General features: G+C 39.0%; 1 protein-coding gene across 2 annotated transcripts in view; it reads left to right on the top strand.

Moving 5' to 3' along the window:
- The window catches only part of apeh (acylaminoacyl-peptide hydrolase), a 42,194-nt gene that overhangs the window by 4,712 nt on the left and 17,063 nt on the right, over positions 1 to 20,419 (top strand). For both annotated transcript variants that reach the window (XM_055647725.1, XM_055647726.1), the window contains exons 2-14: positions 2,950 to 3,079; positions 4,510 to 4,636; positions 5,415 to 5,505; positions 7,687 to 7,762; positions 9,172 to 9,338; positions 9,587 to 9,724; positions 10,337 to 10,428; positions 11,997 to 12,037; positions 14,543 to 14,664; positions 17,183 to 17,243; positions 17,948 to 18,045; positions 19,299 to 19,350; positions 19,481 to 19,569. In XM_055647725.1, coding sequence (XP_055503700.1) covers positions 2,950 to 3,079; positions 4,510 to 4,636; positions 5,415 to 5,505; positions 7,687 to 7,762; positions 9,172 to 9,338; positions 9,587 to 9,724; positions 10,337 to 10,428; positions 11,997 to 12,037; positions 14,543 to 14,664; positions 17,183 to 17,243; positions 17,948 to 18,045; positions 19,299 to 19,350; positions 19,481 to 19,569 — 1,284 coding nt within the window. The remainder of the gene's footprint in view (positions 1 to 2,949; positions 3,080 to 4,509; positions 4,637 to 5,414; positions 5,506 to 7,686; positions 7,763 to 9,171; positions 9,339 to 9,586; positions 9,725 to 10,336; positions 10,429 to 11,996; positions 12,038 to 14,542; positions 14,665 to 17,182; positions 17,244 to 17,947; positions 18,046 to 19,298; positions 19,351 to 19,480; positions 19,570 to 20,419) is intronic.

Below are 20,419 nucleotides of genomic sequence, written 5' to 3'. Positions count from 1 at the left end.
CCAAAATACACAGGATGTCAGATTATCAGAGTCTTAATGTTGATGTAAATTGATTATGAATCAGATTGAAAAATGTGTCGCATGTGCCAGAAGATTTAAAAAGTTTATGATAAGTAGACACATCTTTAATTAGTCAAGAGGATCAGGAAAAATAAAAACAGGTCATAAACTACCAATTTAAAAATTCACAATTTTGAACATTTTATAAAATTCTCTTTATCCTATCTTAATTGGCTCAGATGGTTTTTTTTTTTTTTTTTTTAAATGGATGAGGTAAAAAAGGTACAAGAGACTGTAGATTCTGGAAACTTAAGCAAAAGAAAACAATACAATACAATACAATTTATTGTCATTTGATCCTCAGTGAGGCTCAAACGAAATTCTGTTTCCACAGCCATACAAACAAAGACAATTTCCTACAGACATACACACAATTTAATTCACACAAACATGAGAGAGCAAAATCTTCTCTTTCCCCTGTTCTCCATTTCTCTCCCGATGTCCAAGCCCCAGGCGGGTGATGCTAAGTCCCACGGCCATTTTAGGCCGTGCTGGGCAATTTACAGCCCCGCTCCCAGTCTAAAAATCACAATGTTGGAGCCCTCAGCGGGCGCTGGAATGTCCCACAGCCATGAAGCCGTGCCGGGCGATGTACGTCTCCGCTCCGGGTCGTTCCAACCTCGCGACATGGGCTGGAGAAGTCGCGTTGCGGGAGCTCCGGGAAGCGGTCTCTCCCCTCAGACCCGCGAGCTCCCGATGTCCCAGTCCACCGGACCTGCGGCTGCGTTGCTGGAGCCTCCGAGCCCCAGGAGTCGAGTCGCAGCAGCGAGTCACCACCGCTCCCCACGCTCCGAGGCCGGCCAGCCCCACGATGGTGAGTAGTCCGCAGCTCCGCAGTCTCCCGAGCCCCCGGGTCGTTCAGGTTGGAGGCCGCTCCACGGTGCTAGGCCCCAACGACAACGGAAACACGACAGGGAAAAGGTCGGGTCTCCCGGACAGGGAAGAGATTTTATACAGTTTCCCCCTCCGCCCCCCACATATACACATTTAAAACCAGTATTAAAAAAACACCAACACTACATTTAACTAGACAAAAAATTAAAAAAAGACAGACAGGCTGTAGGGGCCGCTGCAACGGGTGAGTCGTGCCACCACAAACACTAAAACGCTGGAGGAACTCTGCTAGTCAGGCAGCATCTGAGGAGGGAAATGGACAGGCGACTTTTTGAATCGGGATCCTTTGTCAGTCTTCTATCCATTTCTCAACACAAATATTGCCTGACTCGCTAATTTCCTCCAGAAGTTTGTTCTTTGAAAGGAAGAAAGTCAGGAACCATTTATTATGGTGAACCTTTCAATAGAAATGCCAAGAAACTACCTACATTAATCAAGTGCCAGAATAATATACCACAATTGAAATAAATGAATTTTGGTCATCCTGGTATAGGAAAGATGTTGTGAAGCTGGAAAGAGTGCAGATTTACGAGGATATTACCAGAACTTGAGGGCCCGAGGTAAAGTAAGAGGCTAGGACTCTACTCCTTGAAGCGCAGGAAGATAATGGATGATCTTATGGAAGTGCAAAAGATCATGAAGGGAATAGATAGAGTAGCTGTACAGAACCTTTTACCCAGATTCTGGGAATTAACCAGAGGACATGGGTTTAAGAGAGGAAAGATTTAACAGGAACCTGAGGAGCAACCTTTTCACACAGGGCGCTGGGTATATGGAAAGACACACCAGAGGAGATAGTGGAAGCATGTCCTATAACAACATTTAAAAGGCATAGGAATTCCTTCTCCAGTGATGCTGCCTGGCCTGCTGAGTTACTCCAGCATTTTGTGTCTCCCAACATTTAAAAGGCATTTGGTGAAGTATTTTTCAGAAATATCTGTTGTTAGTCCAACACACTTTTATCGCACTTGTTTTACTTAAAATATTATGCAGTAATATAACACATTTTCTAGTGACTCCAGTGTTTTTAAAGGGAACAGAAAATATGCAAGCACCCTGGCTATAGGCCAACTGAACTTTCCTGACACGGTGTACAAAACCCCTACCCCAGCTCTGGTTGTGTACCCAGCCACAGTTTAGATCAGTCTGAAGAAGGGTTTCGACCAGAAACGGCATCCATTCCTTCTCTCCAGAAATGCTGCCTAACCCGCTGAGTTACTCCAGCATTTAGTGTCTACCGACAGCTTAGACTCTGGTCCTGGCTGTAAAGGTAGACCCGGGGCTCAGTCCACACATGCAGAATCACTGTGGCCCTCGTCACACACTCCACATAAATGAGTGAACCAGATGCTGAACAGTCTGATGCCAATTCCTTGGAGATATAAATGTGTAACTTTCCATTGAATGTTTGGATGGTGCACATTTGATAGATACACAATGCTGGAGTAACTCAGCGAGACAGGCAGCATCTCTGGAGAGAAGGAATGGTTGATCATTTGATATTTTGCTCTTGGGATGAGTTGCAATAAATGAGGTAAGCAAGATGTTTGCAATTTATGAATTCCTACAACAATGTAGTTTTCATGCGAAAATTACACTGACTGATGAAATATGCATTAGCTTCATTTCATCCCTGTTAACATCGTTAAATGCATGATTAAATATTAGCCAAGACATGTGCAATCCGATACATCTGATAATGTAGCACTTCTTTAGTATTGCACTAACTTGTAGATCTAAACTGCCCTTAATTCTGTAAATATACCTAGATTGTTCAGCTCAACATAGTGTAACACACTGAGACACTCTGAAGGTGAGGAATTAAAATAATAATTATATTAGTAAGGAAGAGCCAACCTCTACAAGTTTAATTTTTATATAAATATGCCTTATGCCACATATGTCAAAACAAATGTTGAACAACCTGTTTAAGGAAGTACTTATGATCTGTACTTAATTCCACTATTGAGACAAACTCTCCTTTTGTAAAAAAAGGTGGTTACGGATTCCAAGGAGATTGCTGAGATCTACAAAGAGTTGAGCAAATTCCCATCACTGTCAAAAGCTACCATTGGACCAGAGGTCATTTCTCAGTATGGCGGAAAACACTGCAACATCTATACAGGTAACTGAACCAAAGATATAAAAAATTATTGTAAAAAAACCTGTGGAAAGAGAAACAGAATTAATGTTTTGGTTTGAAGATCCTTAGTCAGAATTGGGAAAGAGAGCAACAAATTGTTTCAAATTGCTAAGAGATTGTGGGAAAATGGCTGGAACAAATGGGTATATCTTTGATAAGAAGAGGCCAAGGTTCCCTTGAGGATAAATTGTAATTGGGATTATTTGGCTGATGGGTTAATAGGGGCAGTTAGTGAAAAATAATTTGAACAAAACAATATGAAAGATAACAATTGTGCAATTCTTCTCAAGTTCAAGTTTACGTTTATTGTCACTTAACCAACTAAGGTACAGTGACATTTAAGTTACCAAACAGCCATACCAAGTGAAAAGAACACAATACACACATAAAATAAATTTAACATAAACATCCACCACAGTGGAGTCAACATTCCTCACTGTGATGGTAGCTTGAAGCTCCGGGCCAGTCTCCAGGAAAGACCGCACCATCCATGTTGTTAGGCTGCAAAGGGGGAGCGGAGATGGGACACGGAGAAAATCACATTTCCGTTGAGGTAAGTGACTGAAAAAAATGTTTCCCCCTATTCCACCATAAACTAACCAAGAAACATTGAAACAAACTTTTAGAACATACTTAAAATAATATAATCAGTAGAAGGGACACACAGACTGTTGGCGAGTCTGCCACAACGGTGGCGCCACCAGGTGGATAAACAGATTCACATACCAAAGCAAATTATTTGTCTCCTAATCAATTTCTGAATGTATCACAACTACGGGCCATCCACCTGTTTTCCATCTATCCAGACATCTCTACTTAACTATTCAGAGTAAAGCTCTTATAATCCACTATCTGACCATTATGGAATCCTGATGGTTTGGCACCTGGGTTAATGACTTATGTTTGCCACACTCCTCTGAAGCTCCTTGGGGTCATTGGAAATGTTATTACAATTATTGGATTAAAAATCTGCCAGTCCAACACCACCAAAGCCCCCAGCATATCAGAATATTAGTGTTTCACTGAACTTCTAAATAAATATGCAAAATGGTTTAAATTCTGTCAGAGATTGGAAAAACTGTTAAAAGTCCCAGCTTTTAGAATTGTCAAAGTTAAATGGAGGGCTTTGCAGAACAGTTTTAGGAGTGGAATTTCATCACTGCAAAACTGGAATATCATCATTGTACCTTCCTACTGCTCAGACAACATCGTAATGCTTCAGGTCAGTGAGACTGGCTCTCCACCTCAGGTTGAAGGAGGAATTTGCTCAGAGGAAGTTATGGATGGCAACACTGGGTGACTGTTTCATCAAGATCTGGCTTCTGTTGACCAAACTAGGACTTTCTGATCTTCTGATTGCACGTACCAAACTTTCAGTGGAGAGATTTTTAAAAAAATGTTTTTTTTTTCAGAATGGTCTCAGAGGGATCTGGAGAGAGCGGAGCGGGTCAAATTCTGCCGACAATATATAATGTTCTACGATGACGATTCCATTGTATATGCCGGCCCTTCTGGAAACTGCACAGAACTACAAGGCGAGTGAGTAGAGCATATTACATACTGTATTTGCAAATTTCTTCGATAGGTTAGTAAATAGTTGAGCCATAATGTTCAAACCTGTCCATTTAAATTAACTGGCTATAATGGTTTTAAAAGCACAAAATAAAGGTTAGTGGCTGGGGAAAGTAGATAATCATATTAAAAGATAAGGTCAAGACTTGTTAAGTTTGAAATCATCTTTGGATAAATAGCAAATTATGCTTTTAAAATAAAACATAAAAGAATTGTGAAATAAGTGTTCTCAAATTTGAAGCATTTAATGTGCTTGATGTTTAAAAAGTAAATTTCTTTCCTCTGAATTACTTGGATGACATGGAATACATGACCATATGTTCCAATCACAAAAACACAGCAGTTAATGGAAATTAAACGGGCATATTATCAATTATTCTTTAGGGTTTCTTACCTTATTAAGGATGAGGTTTGTTTGTGCTGAAAGGCCAACTGATTAAGGTGGTAAAGGATCCATGTGAAACTGCACACCAGAAAGTTTGCATTTCACTGGTGGTTTCATATGGTAGCATTCTTCTTGCAGATCATATTATTCTTGACCTTTTTGCCTGTACATTGTAATGACAAAGACAGAATTGAGCTGGAATTTGCATGTTGGTACATGTCAGCAAACACTTTCTCTCTCCCCCAATCTTCCTTCATAGGTGTTCATGGTCTCTTGCTCATTATTTAATGAACTGTGACTACCCTCAAAGTGGTATATTTTCTAACTTTTACTGCAAAGTTACTATTCTTCATTTTGTAGGCTGTTGAGCAAAGAGTTGCCATCTGGATTTTTGAAGGCTGTACTTCGGGAACACACAAACAAAAAAGGAGAGGAAAAACAATTTCTTGAGGTAAGTTATGGCCAATGTGGGCCAAAAGTAGGCAGGTGGGACTAGTGTAGCTGGGGCGTATTAGCTGGTGTGGCCGTTGGTCCGAAGGGCCTCTTTCCACACTCGATGACTGTTTTTGAAGCAACTTGCTGCTTGTTACAATGTTGATAAAGCTGTGATAATTACTTCCAGAATTAAAGTTTATTGAAAGAAGGCCATCAACACCTTTTTGACAAAGGGCTCCAAATATGAGAACTTTGTCACATATCTGTTACGGTAATAAACATTTGTAGGAAGGAACTGTAGATACTGGTTTATACCAAAGATAGACACAAAATGCTGGAGTAACTCAGCATGCTCTTTGAGCTATTTTTGTATCATAATTAACCATCAGTCACTCTGAACTGTGATGTTTCATGTTGCTACAACGTCTTTTATGAATCTGTGGTATGATGATGTTTTTTTGTCAATGCTATTTTCCTTCCTTGAATTCAATAATGATAGTTTTCAGGAGGACATCTGAATAAGCAAGAGCAAATGGTTCATTTTTTTTTACCAATGATCGTTCCTTTGCAAATAAAGGAGAACTTCCTCTTCTCAAAAGAATACCCAGTCCAAACATAGTACATCTACAAGATTTGGTATCTTCATGTATTTTATTTTGACTAAATTATGTGTGGAGAGGTTGGAACACCATCTTCATTATTGACAAAAAAGAACGTTGGAATAAATGCTGTTATCACAATTCTGTCTAGAAATTAAATCCGAGTTTTAAAAAAAGTGCTCTGTAATTGAATTTCTTGGGACATGCACCCTGAGATTTTCAGTGAAATTCTTATCTTATCTTTCTAAATAGTATACTTTAGTATTGTTTTGAAATTTGTATGTCGGTGTTTAACTATAGAAATTATTCCACCCATGCACTGATATTGGATTCAATATTTAATTTACCAGTAATTATTGAGCTTCTGTGGATATGTGATCTTGTCCTTTATTTAGGTATGTTACAAAACCTACCTGAATCGTGGCTGAGAATCTGCCCCACCCCGTGTGCGCGATTTTGGCGCTGTTTATAGGGGGCGGGTTTAAAACGCGATTTTTACTAGGCTGTTGCAATCGAAAATGTTCAGCCTAGTAAATCATTAACGAAAAATCGCTGAAAGACCCCGTCGCAAACGGTATTATTAGTTTTTATGGCCTTGTATAATAGTTATAGTAGTTTAAAAATCACTCTCTAAACCCGCGACCTCTCACAGCCCCAGGGTTTTATAAAGCAAACAATTAAAGGTGTGTACCTTATTTTTACATTAAAAGGGGCTTCCTAAGAACCCTGTATATAAAGTTTTCTATAGCGAGTAGCTCATTTTGGGCTCTTTATATCCCGCAGTATTTTTCTGGGCATTTGAGGGCACAAATCCACTGCAATGTGAATGTTCTAAACCAGCGCGTTCACAGGATCCCACTAGAAAGCCGATTTAAAATGGACTTTAATTTACAGCAATTGAACACTAAATTCCTTCCATTTGGCCTATAAATTAATGTAAATGAGATTTTAAAATCATGTTTTATTGTGAATTATTTATGAATATTATTTGGACACTTGGGTTATTTAAAAACGTTAATCATTTATTAAGAAATGGATAGATGTTTAGATCTAGTAGTTGAAGTTTGAAATTTGCTACACTTGGGTAACTATCTAATTATATGCTTTAATTTCAGGACATCCAAGTTAGATTATTTTATGCTTGTTTCAGAATGGTTCAATCTACGATAACTGAAAATTTCATTCAGTTCTCTTAATTTTTAAGAAGGTTATGGCCTTTTGACTGTCCATGATCACAGCTTTTTTGTTATGTTTTTTTTTTTTTTTTTTTTTTTTTTTTTTTTTTTAAACGATACTGCTGCACGGGAAATTCATTTCGTTGTCTCAAAGTGAGGCAACGACAATAAAATTTGAATACAATACAAGAATACAAGATGTCCATAGAAAATCAATAGGGAACAAGATGCTAATTTCCGAGTATGAAAATGGCCATAACTTTTTAAATACTTGAGATATGAAAGTGAATTAGGTGTCAAATTAAACGTATTTTTATGCTTTATCTGATGGGATAAATTACAGACTTGATTTTTTAAATGTCAAAACTTTGTAACATTGCTACTTTATTATTTGTATGTTTACACTCGCTGATTGCATTACAGATCTGGAATAAAAACTCTAAGGAAAAGAGCATAAATCTGACTGCACTCGACAAGCATGGCAAAGTGTATGAAGATGGTATGAACAGTTTTTATTCTGAAATTAAATTATTATTTTATAAGGTCAGTGTACATCTTTTGCATTAGAACTAACTGAGGAATGGAATATTTCCCCCCCCCCCCAAAAAATTGTGTTCACCAAAATGGTTTAGTCACGGCGACTTTAATTTAATGGGCAAAAGCCTATGGTGGTGGAAGGGAGGGGGGGAAGAAAATGGACCACATTTTCAATGCTGTTTAGTTTGCAACTGATAGACTTCACCCTAATTGTATGTACATTTTAGTATTGAAATCCAACCAAAAGTTATATGCAAGATTTGGTATCATTGTAAAAACTTGTATTGTTTGGCCTTTATATTTGATTGTTGTGGGGGGAGGGGCCACAGTATTAGTGTGAATGGAGGATTGGTTAAAGATTCTAAAAAGTAAGAATAAATGGGTCTTTTTGTTAATTTTTTTGATAGCCAGTTTCATGGATCAGTATTGAGCTTATTTTCATGCACCTGACTGGAAATCCAAAAGTTATTGTTATCTGTTCCTTATGGACAACCAGCTTCACCACTGCTTTGCTCTTCAGAGTCCAACATGGGAGCAAAAAACTAGGCACAATATGGATTTTCAGGTTTTGAGTAGATTCAAGGCTGAAACTGATAGTTTTTGCTCTGAAATAATTGAGAAATTTGGCTTAAAGGTACTGGTAAGTTAAATCATATTGAATGGCAGAGCAGACTTAGAACATAGAACAGTATAGCACAGGAATGGGCCCTTCAGCCCACAATGTTAAACTGACCTCATCTGCCTGTACATGATCCAATCCCTCTATTCTCCACATTTCCATGTGCCAATCTAAAAGCCTCTTAAATACCACTATCGTATCGGTCTCCACCACTCCTGGCATTGCGTCCCAGGCCCCCACCACTCACTGTGTTAAACAAACTTGCCCCGCACATCTCCATTAAACTTTCCCCCTCTCACCTTATCGCTATGCCTCTAGTGATGGACATTTGTACCCTGGGAAAAAGGTTCTGACTGTCGACCCTATTTATGCCACTCATCATTTTATATACTTCTATCATGTCTTCCCTCAACCTCCCACGTTCCAAAGAAAACAATTCAAGTCAAGCTGAAACCCTCTAATCCAGGCACCATTCTAGTAAATCACCACTGCACTCTCTCCTAAGGATCCACATCATTCCCGTAATAGGGCCACCAGAACTGCACGCAATCCTCCATATGCAGCTTACCAAAGTCCTATAGAGCTGCATCATGACTTCCTGACTTGTATTCAATGCCCCTAGCAATTAAAGCAAGCATACCATACACCTTGATGAATAATTTCTCCTCTACTATGTCATATGCTCCTAACACTTAAAAAAAAAACTTGTTATATTCTTTAATATTATTGTGTTCATTTTTTTCTCTCCTCAGATCAGTTTGGTTGCCTTGTGTGGTCTCACTCAGAGACTCACATCCTGTATATTGCTGAAAAGAAAAGACCTAAAACTGAATCCTTCTTCCAAACTAAGTCGCAAATTACTATGACTGAGGACGATGAGGACAGCATCAAATCCGATAAACAGGAGAAGCCTGTGAAAGTAATCCTATTCTCTTTTGGCATCCTCTACAGTATCTATTTACTCTACCTTGAAAGATTAGCATATAAATAAGACACCAATTTAATTGTAAAGTTTCTGGTTTTAAAGTAGTATTTTGCTTTGGACCTCAATATATTTGGTTTAGGCCACTTTGGAGAAAAATAAATGATTCGTATATGATTAACTGATTTTTGGAGGCTATGCACATCTATCAGCAATATTTTAATTAATTGCTATTTACTTTGCAGGGAGATGATTTTGTGTACTGGGAGGACTGGGGAGAAACATTTTCGCAAAAGACCACACCTGTGTTGTGTGTTCTGGATATTGAAAGTAATAACATCTCAGTTCTGGAAGGGATTCCTGACCACATTTCTCCTGGGCAGGTTTGTTTCTTTTTCATTTCTGTTGTATATTGCAACCATTTCTGAGATATCTCAGTATGTGCACTGAATCATTTTTAGCCCCCATTTTGAGTTATGGTTCAGATGCGATTTCAGTACCTGATTTAAATTTCATTAAAATACAAACATCATTTTTTTAATTTGTCAGACATGAAACTTATCACTTAATGATCTTATTGAATGGTAGAACAAAAATGTGGGCTAATTGCCTACTTTGGGTTTTATTATTTATGTTTCTATATTATACATGAAAAAAGTTCAGTCGAAAATGAGTTTGACCAGTTCTTGCCAATTTTGCATCGAAAACCTTTAAATATTTTTGAGTTATGGAAACTAATTTCAATGTAAAATTTGTGAATGTGGGTGGGATGTTTGCTGTCTTTTGGATGTAATTTTAATGCCATGTACTATAGATTTTGGCTGTGTTTAAAAACACCATGAACATGACACTATTGTGGTTTTTAATCCATATTTTCAATTTATCAAAACGCTCTGACTGCTCACACTATTTTTAAAGAAAAACATCTATTTTAAAATATGCAGCTTTTATCTTTGCTTCCACCTTCCCCCACCCACTCCTTGTTTGTATTTCAGGCGTTTTGGGCTCCCAATGACACGGGCATCGTATTTGTTGGATGGGAACATGAACCTCAACGGTTGGGTCTCGTGTACTGCACCAATAGAAAGTAAGCAGAGTATGTAAAATCATTGAATATAGCTAATTGCAGATAACTTGCCCAGAATATCTATAAACGGCTGAGAAAACATAGTATACACTTATTTTTCCTGCTACAGTGCCCTCCATAATGTTTGGGACAAAGACCCATCATTTATTTATTTGCCTTTGTACTCCACAATTTGAGGTTTGTAATAGAAAAAAAATCACACGTGGTTAAAGTACGCATTGTCACATTTTAATAAAGGATTTTTTATACATTTTGGTTTCACCATGTAGAAATTACAGCAGTGTTTATACATAGTGTTGTGTTGCATATCCTTTGCATGCAATGACTGCTTGAAGTCTGTTATTCACGGACATCACCTGTTGCTGGATGTCTTCTCTGGTGATGCTCTGCCAGGCCTGTATTGCAGTCATCTTTAGCTTATGCTTGTGTTTTGGGTCTAGTCCCCTTCAGTTTTCTCTTCAGCATATAAAAGACATGCTCAATAAGCAAGTTCAGTATTCCGAAAAACGCAAGGAATCATGGGATTTCTCAAAGGTCACAAGCGATAAAAACTCTCGGCAGCCGTGCCACGGCATGGACATAGACCTGCGCTTCATCTGCAGCTGGGATCGATCCTGGGTCTCCGGCGCCACAATCGTTACCAAACCGCCACTGGACTATCACCGTCCCCTCCCGAGAGATTTTTCTTTATTATAGAGAGAATTCTTCTGTCATCAGTTGTGGAAGTCTTCCTTGTTCTGCAAGTCCCTTTGCGATTAGTAAGCTCACCAGTGCTCTCTTTCTTCTTCATGATGTTCCAAACAGTTGATTTTGGTAAGCCTAGGGTTTGGCTGATGTCTCTAACAGTTGCATTCTTGTTTCTCAGTCTTATAATGGCTTCTTTGACTTTCATTGGCACAACTTTGGGCCTCGTGTTGATAAACAGCAATAAAAGTTTCCAAAGGTGATGGAAAGGTGCTGAGTACTATCTTACCTGCATGAAGGAAGCAATTAAACACACCTGAGCAATTACAAACACCTGTGAAGCCATGTGTCCCAAACATTATGGTGCCCTGAAATGGGGTGACTATGTATAAACACAGCTGTAATTTCTACATGGTGAAACCAAAATGATTAACAATACTCTTCAATAAAATCTGACTACGTGCACTTTAACCACATGTGATTTTTTTTTGTTTTCCATTACAAATCTCAAATCGTGGAGTACAGAGGCAAATTAATAAATGATGGGTCTTTGTCCCAAACATTATGGAGGACACTCTATTTGTTGAATTTTGTGTATTCTTGATGGGACATCAGTCGGAATGCTGAACTTAAGCTTGGTCTCATGTCGGAAATATTAGATTTCATGTTCCTGATTTACTCTCAAGGGACCTTCTGTGGAAAAGTGTCTTCCAGCCAAATAAAATCAAGGACCAGCCATTTGGACAAAAAAATTGGAGGACACTGATGATATAGAACGAGTGAACATGGAGCACAACTAAAATGATTGCTTTACTGATTGATACCAGTGAACAGGAATCTTTGGTATTTTTGTTTATTATTATTATTTTGATTCAATATCTTAGGTCTGGGCTGTACTATGTGGATCTGACAGGTGGCAACTGCGGTAAGTGAATACAATTATATGAATTAATGTTATTGCCATCTTCATATTATTTATAATGCTTTAACTGTTCTGCTAGCATGGAGATTTGGTGTTTGCTTGGAAAGAACCTGGAGCTGAATTTTGTTTTTGATATGCATAATTTCCATGCCATAATCCGAGCCATTATTTGATAAATGTAACTTTGCTGAGGTGAAAACTAGCTGTGTTTTCTATGTAGTATTAACAATGCGAATCTCTACTTACTATGGTTTAAAAGTGAGTACATTTCAGAACTGAAGAAATACTAACAAAGTAACATTTTATAGTGTGAGGAAAAATGCACCACACAGTACAGATTAACTATCTGCCTATCAAAAGCCACCTCGCCTGTGTTCATCTACAATCAGTCTGAAGAAGAGTCCCGACCCGAAAGTCACCCATCCACCTATCACCTTCCCCAGCGATGCTGTCTAACCTGCTGAGTTACTCCAGCACGTTGTGTCTTTTTGTGTTAATTATCTGTTACTTTAGGTCCTTGTGGTTTTTGAAGAGATGAGCCCATGCAATCCAATCTGGCAGTTGTAGTGATAGAATATATTGAAAAAAGTGGCACTTTACATTTAAAAGGAACAATTAATATATTTAATCAGCCAGTTTAACTGCATTAGAGTCCCCAGCCAGTTTAATTGCAGAGAAAATATGGTTATGGATGTTGAACAGCCCGATCAGAAAACACTTAAGTATCTTTATATTATTTGGGATATCATCTTCATAGAGTATATTGTCATGGAAATAATGCTGTAAATATTCAAGTGTGCAGCAAATGTTTTTAAGGGCTACAGGTTTGGACAAGTGTGCAATAATTATTGCTGAACATGATCAGTAGTTTAGCATGCCCAGGCCATGCTGGGATTTTTAATGTGTATGTTGGGTCGACTTGGATACTGTCACTCTCTGTAGAAGGACCTCCAACCACATACTCAGGGCTGAACTGGTGTGCCTATCAAGTTGAATGATATTGTTACTCTGAACTCCGATTTCAGATCATTCAAGGCAGCAGTTGATGTTTACCACTTATTCCAGTTTGGATCACATCACTGCCTAATGTCACATCTGGTCTCTGTCTGCTTAAGGAAATGGGAATTAATCTCTCGGCATATCAAGCTGTGTCATTGGTTCATCGCAAGGTCCGTTGAGCATGTCAAATATATTTTATCCATTATCCAGGATGCCAAAAACAGAATCAGTGAAGCGGGTTACACACTTTCAAGTCATTCAAAATATATTGTTTAGTGCTCTCCAAGCTGCATGCTGACTTAAAACCGAGGTGGATATATATTGCTCCACACCTACTCGCGCTTGACATGCACCTGTGGGAAAGACATTGGCTCATAAATATGCAAGCACAGAATTTTCACTAATAAGATATGAAATCTGGCCCCAATCCCCAATGGTGCCATTTCAGTGCATGTTTTAAATGGAAAACTTAGTTTAAATTTCTCAAAAATATTATTACCTTCTATTCTGTTGTAACATCCTCAAAGATGCAGTCTTTATAACAATACCAGACCAAGTGCGGACCCGTTGGGTCTGTTCCCCCAACGTGCGGTTGTGGGGGGGGGGGAGGCGGCATGCAGCGTCACACACTAACTATCCCCCGCCCCCCCCCCCGCACTCACGCTAATTACCCCCCTTGATATTATATTAATATTATTAATTTGCTCCTTTTACCCCATAACCACCCTATCTACTGACGCATAGCCCCCAACTTGCAGTCACACGGCGTTCCACCCCGCCTCCTGCCGTTTGCGACTTGTCAAAAGTCGACGGCCCCATTCTGAATAGTCTCCCGCCAGGCCGTGGTGTTCTGGCCGGCGCGGGATCAGAATTCGGCACAGCTGATCCCTTACGGGGCTTGTGCCTTCAGCTGCTGCTGGCTGCCGCAACTTTGCGGTCCTCCCCAGCCAGCTTCACTCGCAGCACTTGTGGATACTATTTTGTCCAGCTTCACCCCCCCCCTGTGTAAAACAGCATGGGGACGAACACTGCCGCAGAGTAAATCACTTACCTGCAGGTCGCGGTTTCAAACTTACCGCTGCGGGGGAACGCTCCACCCCGCCTGTCGTTTCACAAGCGTGAAAGCGATATGACACGCATGCGTCGTGGCGGGCTTCTTCACGTAGTCACTCACGTGACTCCGAAGTAAAATCAGCTGTGAACAACACTAATATATCTCTCGGTGTAGATAATGACATCCTATGTGTGACAGAACTATTTTAATTTTGTTAAGGTTTTTTCCAGGGGGGCAGTGGAATAAGTTTTCAGAGAGGCTGTTCCACTATGGTCTTGCATTATGCAATTTTGGATCATGGAATTGGAGATGGATGGGGCTGAATGTCCCACTCTCTTGATACATTTCTATGTTGGATGAGGTTCTACAATGCTTCAGAAATTTTACCCTAATTCTTTATGAAATGCATGTGTTGCTCATGTTTAGATTCTGCTTTCTTTTAATCTCTTCCTCAGTGCAACTTTCTTCTCAAGCAAATGCGGTTTGGTCGCCACGACTCAGCCCTGACAAGTGTCGAATTGTCTACTTTGAAGGTGATGCAGGTGGTCCCCACCACCAGTGCTGTAAACTTTGCATGGTGAGTTTTTAATTGGAAAGTAGGTTATATCAAAGAAAATATTTTCTGAACAAAAACATCCTTTCTCAGAAGTTATTTATATGGGTAAAATCAGTGTCATAATTTATATATTTGTTGCAACTTTTAGCTAGTAATTATACGGAGTGAGTGGAATGCAGAGATAAAGCATAAAAGACCCGAGTCAGTTTTGTTCACGTAGCTTGGAAATTGAATGCTGATGTTGATTTTTTTCCCGTTGCATATTTCTGCTTATGTCTATAATTTTGGATATGTTTTTTTCTCTGCTTTGTGCTGTTCTCTTACTCAGTTTTCTATTCAAACCAATAGATCTTCGATATAATTTCATAAATTAGAACATTAATCAAGGGTTGAAATACTATTTTTGTGCATGCATTCCAGTCTTAATTGTGCGTTTGCTTGCAGACAGTTCCAGTTGGTTAAAAACAATCTAATATTTAAACTTAACCATTTTAAATTTGCTCATATATAAAGTTTTAATTGTGGGTTAATAGCCAAACAGCTCTCAGGAATCAGGTCATTCATTTAACCTTTTGTGCCTCTTCTTCTTCTTGGTACAATGCTGGCTAGCCGTGTTTTGCAGGACCATGAGTGTAGGGAGTGTGCATTGGTCTATAGAAACATAGGTGCAGGAGTAGGCCATTCGGCCCTTCGAGTCAGCACCACCATTCAATATGATCATGGCTGATCATCTAAAATCAGTACCACGTTCCTGCCTTTTCCCCATATCCCTTGATTCCTTTAGCCCTAAGAGCTAAATCTAACTCACTCTTGAAAACGTTCAGTGAATTGGCCTCCACTGCCTTCTGTGGCAGATAATTCCACAGATTCTCAACTCTCTGAGTGAAAAGGTTTTTCCTCATCTTGATCCAAAATGGCCTACCCCTTATTTATAAACTGTTCTGGAGTCCCCCAACATCGGGAACATTTTTTCTGCATCTAGCCTGTCCAATCCATTAAGAATTGTTTATATTTCTCTCAGATCTCTTCTCATCCTTCCAAATTCTTGTGGATACAAGCCCAGTTGGCCCATTCTTTCATCATATGTCAGTCCTGCTATCCTGGGAATGAACCTGGTTAACCTACACTGCACTTCCTCAAATTAGGAGACCAAAATTGGACACAATACTCCAGGTGTGGTCTCACCAGAGCCCTGTACAACAGCAGTCGGACCTCCTTGCTCCTAAACGCAAATCCTCTCGCAAAAGAAGGCCAGCATGCTATTAGCTTTCTTCACTGCCTGCTGTACCTGCATGCTTACTTTCAGTGACTGATGTACAAGCACACCTAGGTCTCGTTGCACCTTCCCTATCCTAATCAGGCACCATTCAGATAATAATCTGCCTTCCTGTTCTTGCCACCAAAATGGATAACCTCACATTTATCTGTTAATATCCTCCCACTACTGTGTATGGCCCATTAGATAAATATTTCTTCATTCCCAAGTGAACTTGCTGGCCTTTAAATTATATAGCCATCCCACTGCATGAATGGTCCGTCACCACCAATGCAGATTTCTTTCTGATCCTAATCCCCATACCAAACCTATTATATCACTTTGAATTGGTGCCTTTAAACCTTTGTCCCTCGGAGGATCCTCTTCTGGATTCACTTCCCAATAGTTAAATGCAGAATTCATTAGTACTCTTCTCTCATAATTGAAAGTCGCATCCATTAAATATGGAAGAAAGTATATGTTCCTGTGTTTTTTTTATTTCAGTAGGCTACCAGTGATAATTTATTTGCTGGGACATAGATGTCCATCTTAGAGTTTGGAGGGTGGTGTGGAAGAAAAGTCTGGAAAAGTGTATTCGCTGCGATATTACATCATGGTTCCCCGAGGACAGATTTAAGAACTTTCTGTTGGTTTCTTGTGAACTGGAGAGCATAGTTTCAAGAGAAAAACTGCACAAACTTAGTCTGAAAAAGCTAATAATACTCAGCAATTCAGGCAGTATCTATGCAGAGGAAAATATAATCGGTTGGTTTTAGTCTGTTAGTGTATTATTGCTTCTTAAGCTGCAGCAAGTAATAATTTAATTGTCAGTGGATAGGACAATTAAATACTCTTGACTTTTGACAAATAGGCCAAGTTCTGTTTCCATATCTTGTATTTAAGAGACTGATATATCATGCGATTGTATCAAATTTTGATTATTTGCCTAAGGATTGCTCCTGTTTGCTTTTGGATTGTGTTACGGACAGCTCGGATGAAGAACTACAGCAACTGTAGCCACCTAACTGAAGAGTAAAAGGGATTTTATCTTATTGAGTCATATAGCACAGTCCCTTCGCGTGGGACTAGTATAAAAGGCCAACTTGCCTATGCCAACCAAGTTGTCCCTTTATACTAGTCCCATGTGCCAAGCCTTTTCACCTCTAAACCTTCCCATCGATGTACCTGTCCAAATGTATTTTAAATGTTGTTATAATATCTGCCTGTCTTATTTATGTCAAACATAAAAGCCAACAACTGTAACCAACATTGGTTATTTTTCAGTATGACTGGTACACAAAAGTGACCTCCACTGTGGTGGATATTGTGAATCGGCCAGATGAAGGTAATTAAAACGTCAGCATATAGATTCAGTGAAGTAGCTTGAAGTGTCAAATATTCAGTGAGGTTAGATTTATTTTTAGAAGTTGTTGCAGTTCTATTTCCTAGTTTTCTTGCCATTCCCTTTATCTATTCTAGTTACTGTTAATTTGTGGGATAGAATTCCACATGTAAGCACACAATCAACAATGTGTATTGGACTGACTGCTTTCTTACTTGGTCAGAAGTGGTGCTAATAATTAAATTGTTTTGCTTCCTAGCCAGAAGAACTGAGGGCAACAGTCGCCTTGCGTAAAATCAATAATGCACAGGGTGTAAATTAGACACTGGGGCTTCTGGCACACTTAGCCGTTAATCCATCAATCTTGTGCATTATCAAATATGGATCACAAGATAGTGATCTGGAGAAGCAAATTGTGTACAATTTACATTTAATTACTGGCATTCCAATAACTCACAATCTATAATTGTTGCCTTCTCTATTTCATTGGAGATGGCTCGTATGTGTATCAGTCCACCAGCATAGAGAAAACGTGAAAAATATGATTGAGGTTACAAAAAAATGGGTTTTAGATTACTGTGACTTCTAAAATCTAGACAGGGTTAAATTCAATTTTGACAATCACAATATTCTATTTTAGATAACATTGATACATGCAAATTTGTAAAGAATAGCACAATAATTTCCTTGTGTGTAATGTTTTTTAGATGGATTTACTGGCATATACTCTTTAGCACTGGCACAGAATTGTTGGGCTATGGACAGTCAGCGGATTCTCATTGATACACCTCAAAGGAGCAGAAAGGTAAATTGTCAATTGCAGGGTATTTTTGGTAATTTTTGTTTTTGTAAGCTTGTTAAATGCAAGAAACAGTTAATTACAGTGAGGAGAGGGAGATAGTGTCCGTTATTACCGAATTGCGCTATGACCATGTAAGAGATGACCGAGTAATTGAGTAGTTGGTTTCCACTTCTTGTCCCAATTAATATTTTTCTCTCGACCTATATCCTTGTCATTTTGTTGCTTTCTATGCAAAAAAAAGATGGCTGCCATGTTTTCTGTGTTACAAGAGTGATAACATTTCAAATGGTCTTGATTAGTTCAAATGCTCTGAGGTCATGAAGGACACTCATAAAAACAGGTATTTTTCTTTTGAAAAAGTGTATATCTTTATGTTAGACAAAAATGCTGGAGAAACTCAGCGGGTGCGGCAGCATCTATGGAGTGAAGGAAATAGGCAAAGTTTCAGGCGGAAGCCCTTCTTCAGACCTGAAACGTCACCCATTCCTTTTCTCCAGAGATGCTGCCTGCCCTGCTGAGTTACTCCAGCTTTTTGTGTCCAGTCTGTTAGGCTTGTTTGACCAGTTTCTCCTGAGGTACGTTGAAAGGGTTCTCTAGGCCTCTAAATTTACACAAATCTTTGTGGCCGTAATTCTATCAAAATATTTATCAGCTAGCTGTCCAGAGATGAGATTCATTGAAAATGGAAAAGTGCTATTTTAAAAAAGTATTCTGGTGTCAGTAGTATAGTTTTCAGATTAGCATCGAGTGCGATATGTTTCCGTGACTTGAAGAATTTTGTGAAAGATCGTGACCTTGATGGGGAGGTTGGCTACTGCAATTTTTTTTTTTCTTAAATATTTAATTAGATGAATAGTTTGCTTCAGTATTATTGAGAGCAGGTTCTGGATTCTTGTACTACCTATTGAAATGAGTTTCTAGATTTATTTTTTCCAATTTAAAATCCATTCTTTTTCAGGGTAATTTCTATCTTGTCCACTTTACAAGAAACTTACAGAGATGTACCTAATTGATGCTTGTACCTATTTGTGTAGTCTATCTCTATTGTTGTTTACAACAGCCTCCATGCCCCTGTTACATTCATGCAAAGATAATGCACAACTTCCTCAGCCCTAACTTGCTAATTTTCAAAGATCATCATCATTAGTGTTCAACGTTTGCCAGAATGAGCTGTTTTAAAGTATAAGTAGAAAATTGATTTTAAATTCTATTTTGCAGTTTACATCCTTATATTTTGATTTTTTCCCCTTCCTCAGGATCTCCTCGTAATAAACATACCAACAAGAAATGTGACATCACTAACCAGTGGTAAATTTCTGTGTTTGTAGTTTTAATTAGTCTGCAGCTTTCATCTACGTGTTATTTGTTCTTTGTCTGAAGCTCGATTGATTGCTTTCTCTTCAACCTGCATGTGCGTCTTATGTTATTTACATTACAGGCTCGGACGCTGGAAGCTGGTCACTGCTGGCTATTTGCCAGGATCTGATGGTGATCACGTGCTCATCCCCCAACTGCCCACCCAGTCTGGTATGAGAGCTCTTATTGCACAACTTGTTTTGAAGTATCATAACTCTCTGTAAATGCAATAGAAAGATAACACATTACTTTAACTTGCTTGATTGTGTTTCTGGAATCTTTTGGACTGGCTACATTTAAGATTGGCTACATTTATGATATTATGATTAATGATTGGAAAATAGCACCATCAGGTCACCAAGTTAACTATTTCAGTTGTTCCTTTGAAAACATATATATATTCATGATCTCTTATGTAACATTCCAAAATGTTCATGTGCAGTCAAATAGTCTAAATTCCAGCGTAAACAAGCCCAGTTGACCCATTCTTTCATCATATGTCAGTCCCGCCATCCCAGGAATTAACCTGGTGAACCTACGCTGCACTCGCTCAATTGCAATAATATCGTTCCTCAAATTAGGAGACCAAAATTGCACACAGTACTCCAGGTGGGGTCTGGACTTGAGGGCCCTGTACAACTGTAGTAGGACCTCCTTGCTCCTAAACTCAAATGCTCCCACAATGAAGGCCAACATGCCATTGGCTTTCTTCGCTGCCTGCTGTACCTGCATGCTTACTTTCAGTGTCTGATGTACAAGCATACCTAGGAATCGATCCTTCTCCGAGTCTGACACCATTCCGGTAATAATCTGTCTTCCTGTTCTTGCCACCAAAGTGGATAACCTCACACGTATCCACATTATACTCCATCTGCCACCTTCTGCCCCCTCACCCAACCTATCAAAGTCACCCTGCAGCCTCATAGCATCCTCCTCGCAGCTCACACTGCCACCCAATTTCGTGTCATCTGCAAACGTAGAGAAGTTACATTTAATTCTCTCGCCTAAATCGTTAATATAT

This window comes from Leucoraja erinacea, chromosome 16, assembly GCF_028641065.1.
Source record: "Leucoraja erinacea ecotype New England chromosome 16, Leri_hhj_1, whole genome shotgun sequence".
Taxonomy (NCBI): domain Eukaryota; kingdom Metazoa; phylum Chordata; class Chondrichthyes; order Rajiformes; family Rajidae; genus Leucoraja; species Leucoraja erinaceus.
This window is presented reverse-complemented; position numbering and strand designations above follow the sequence as displayed.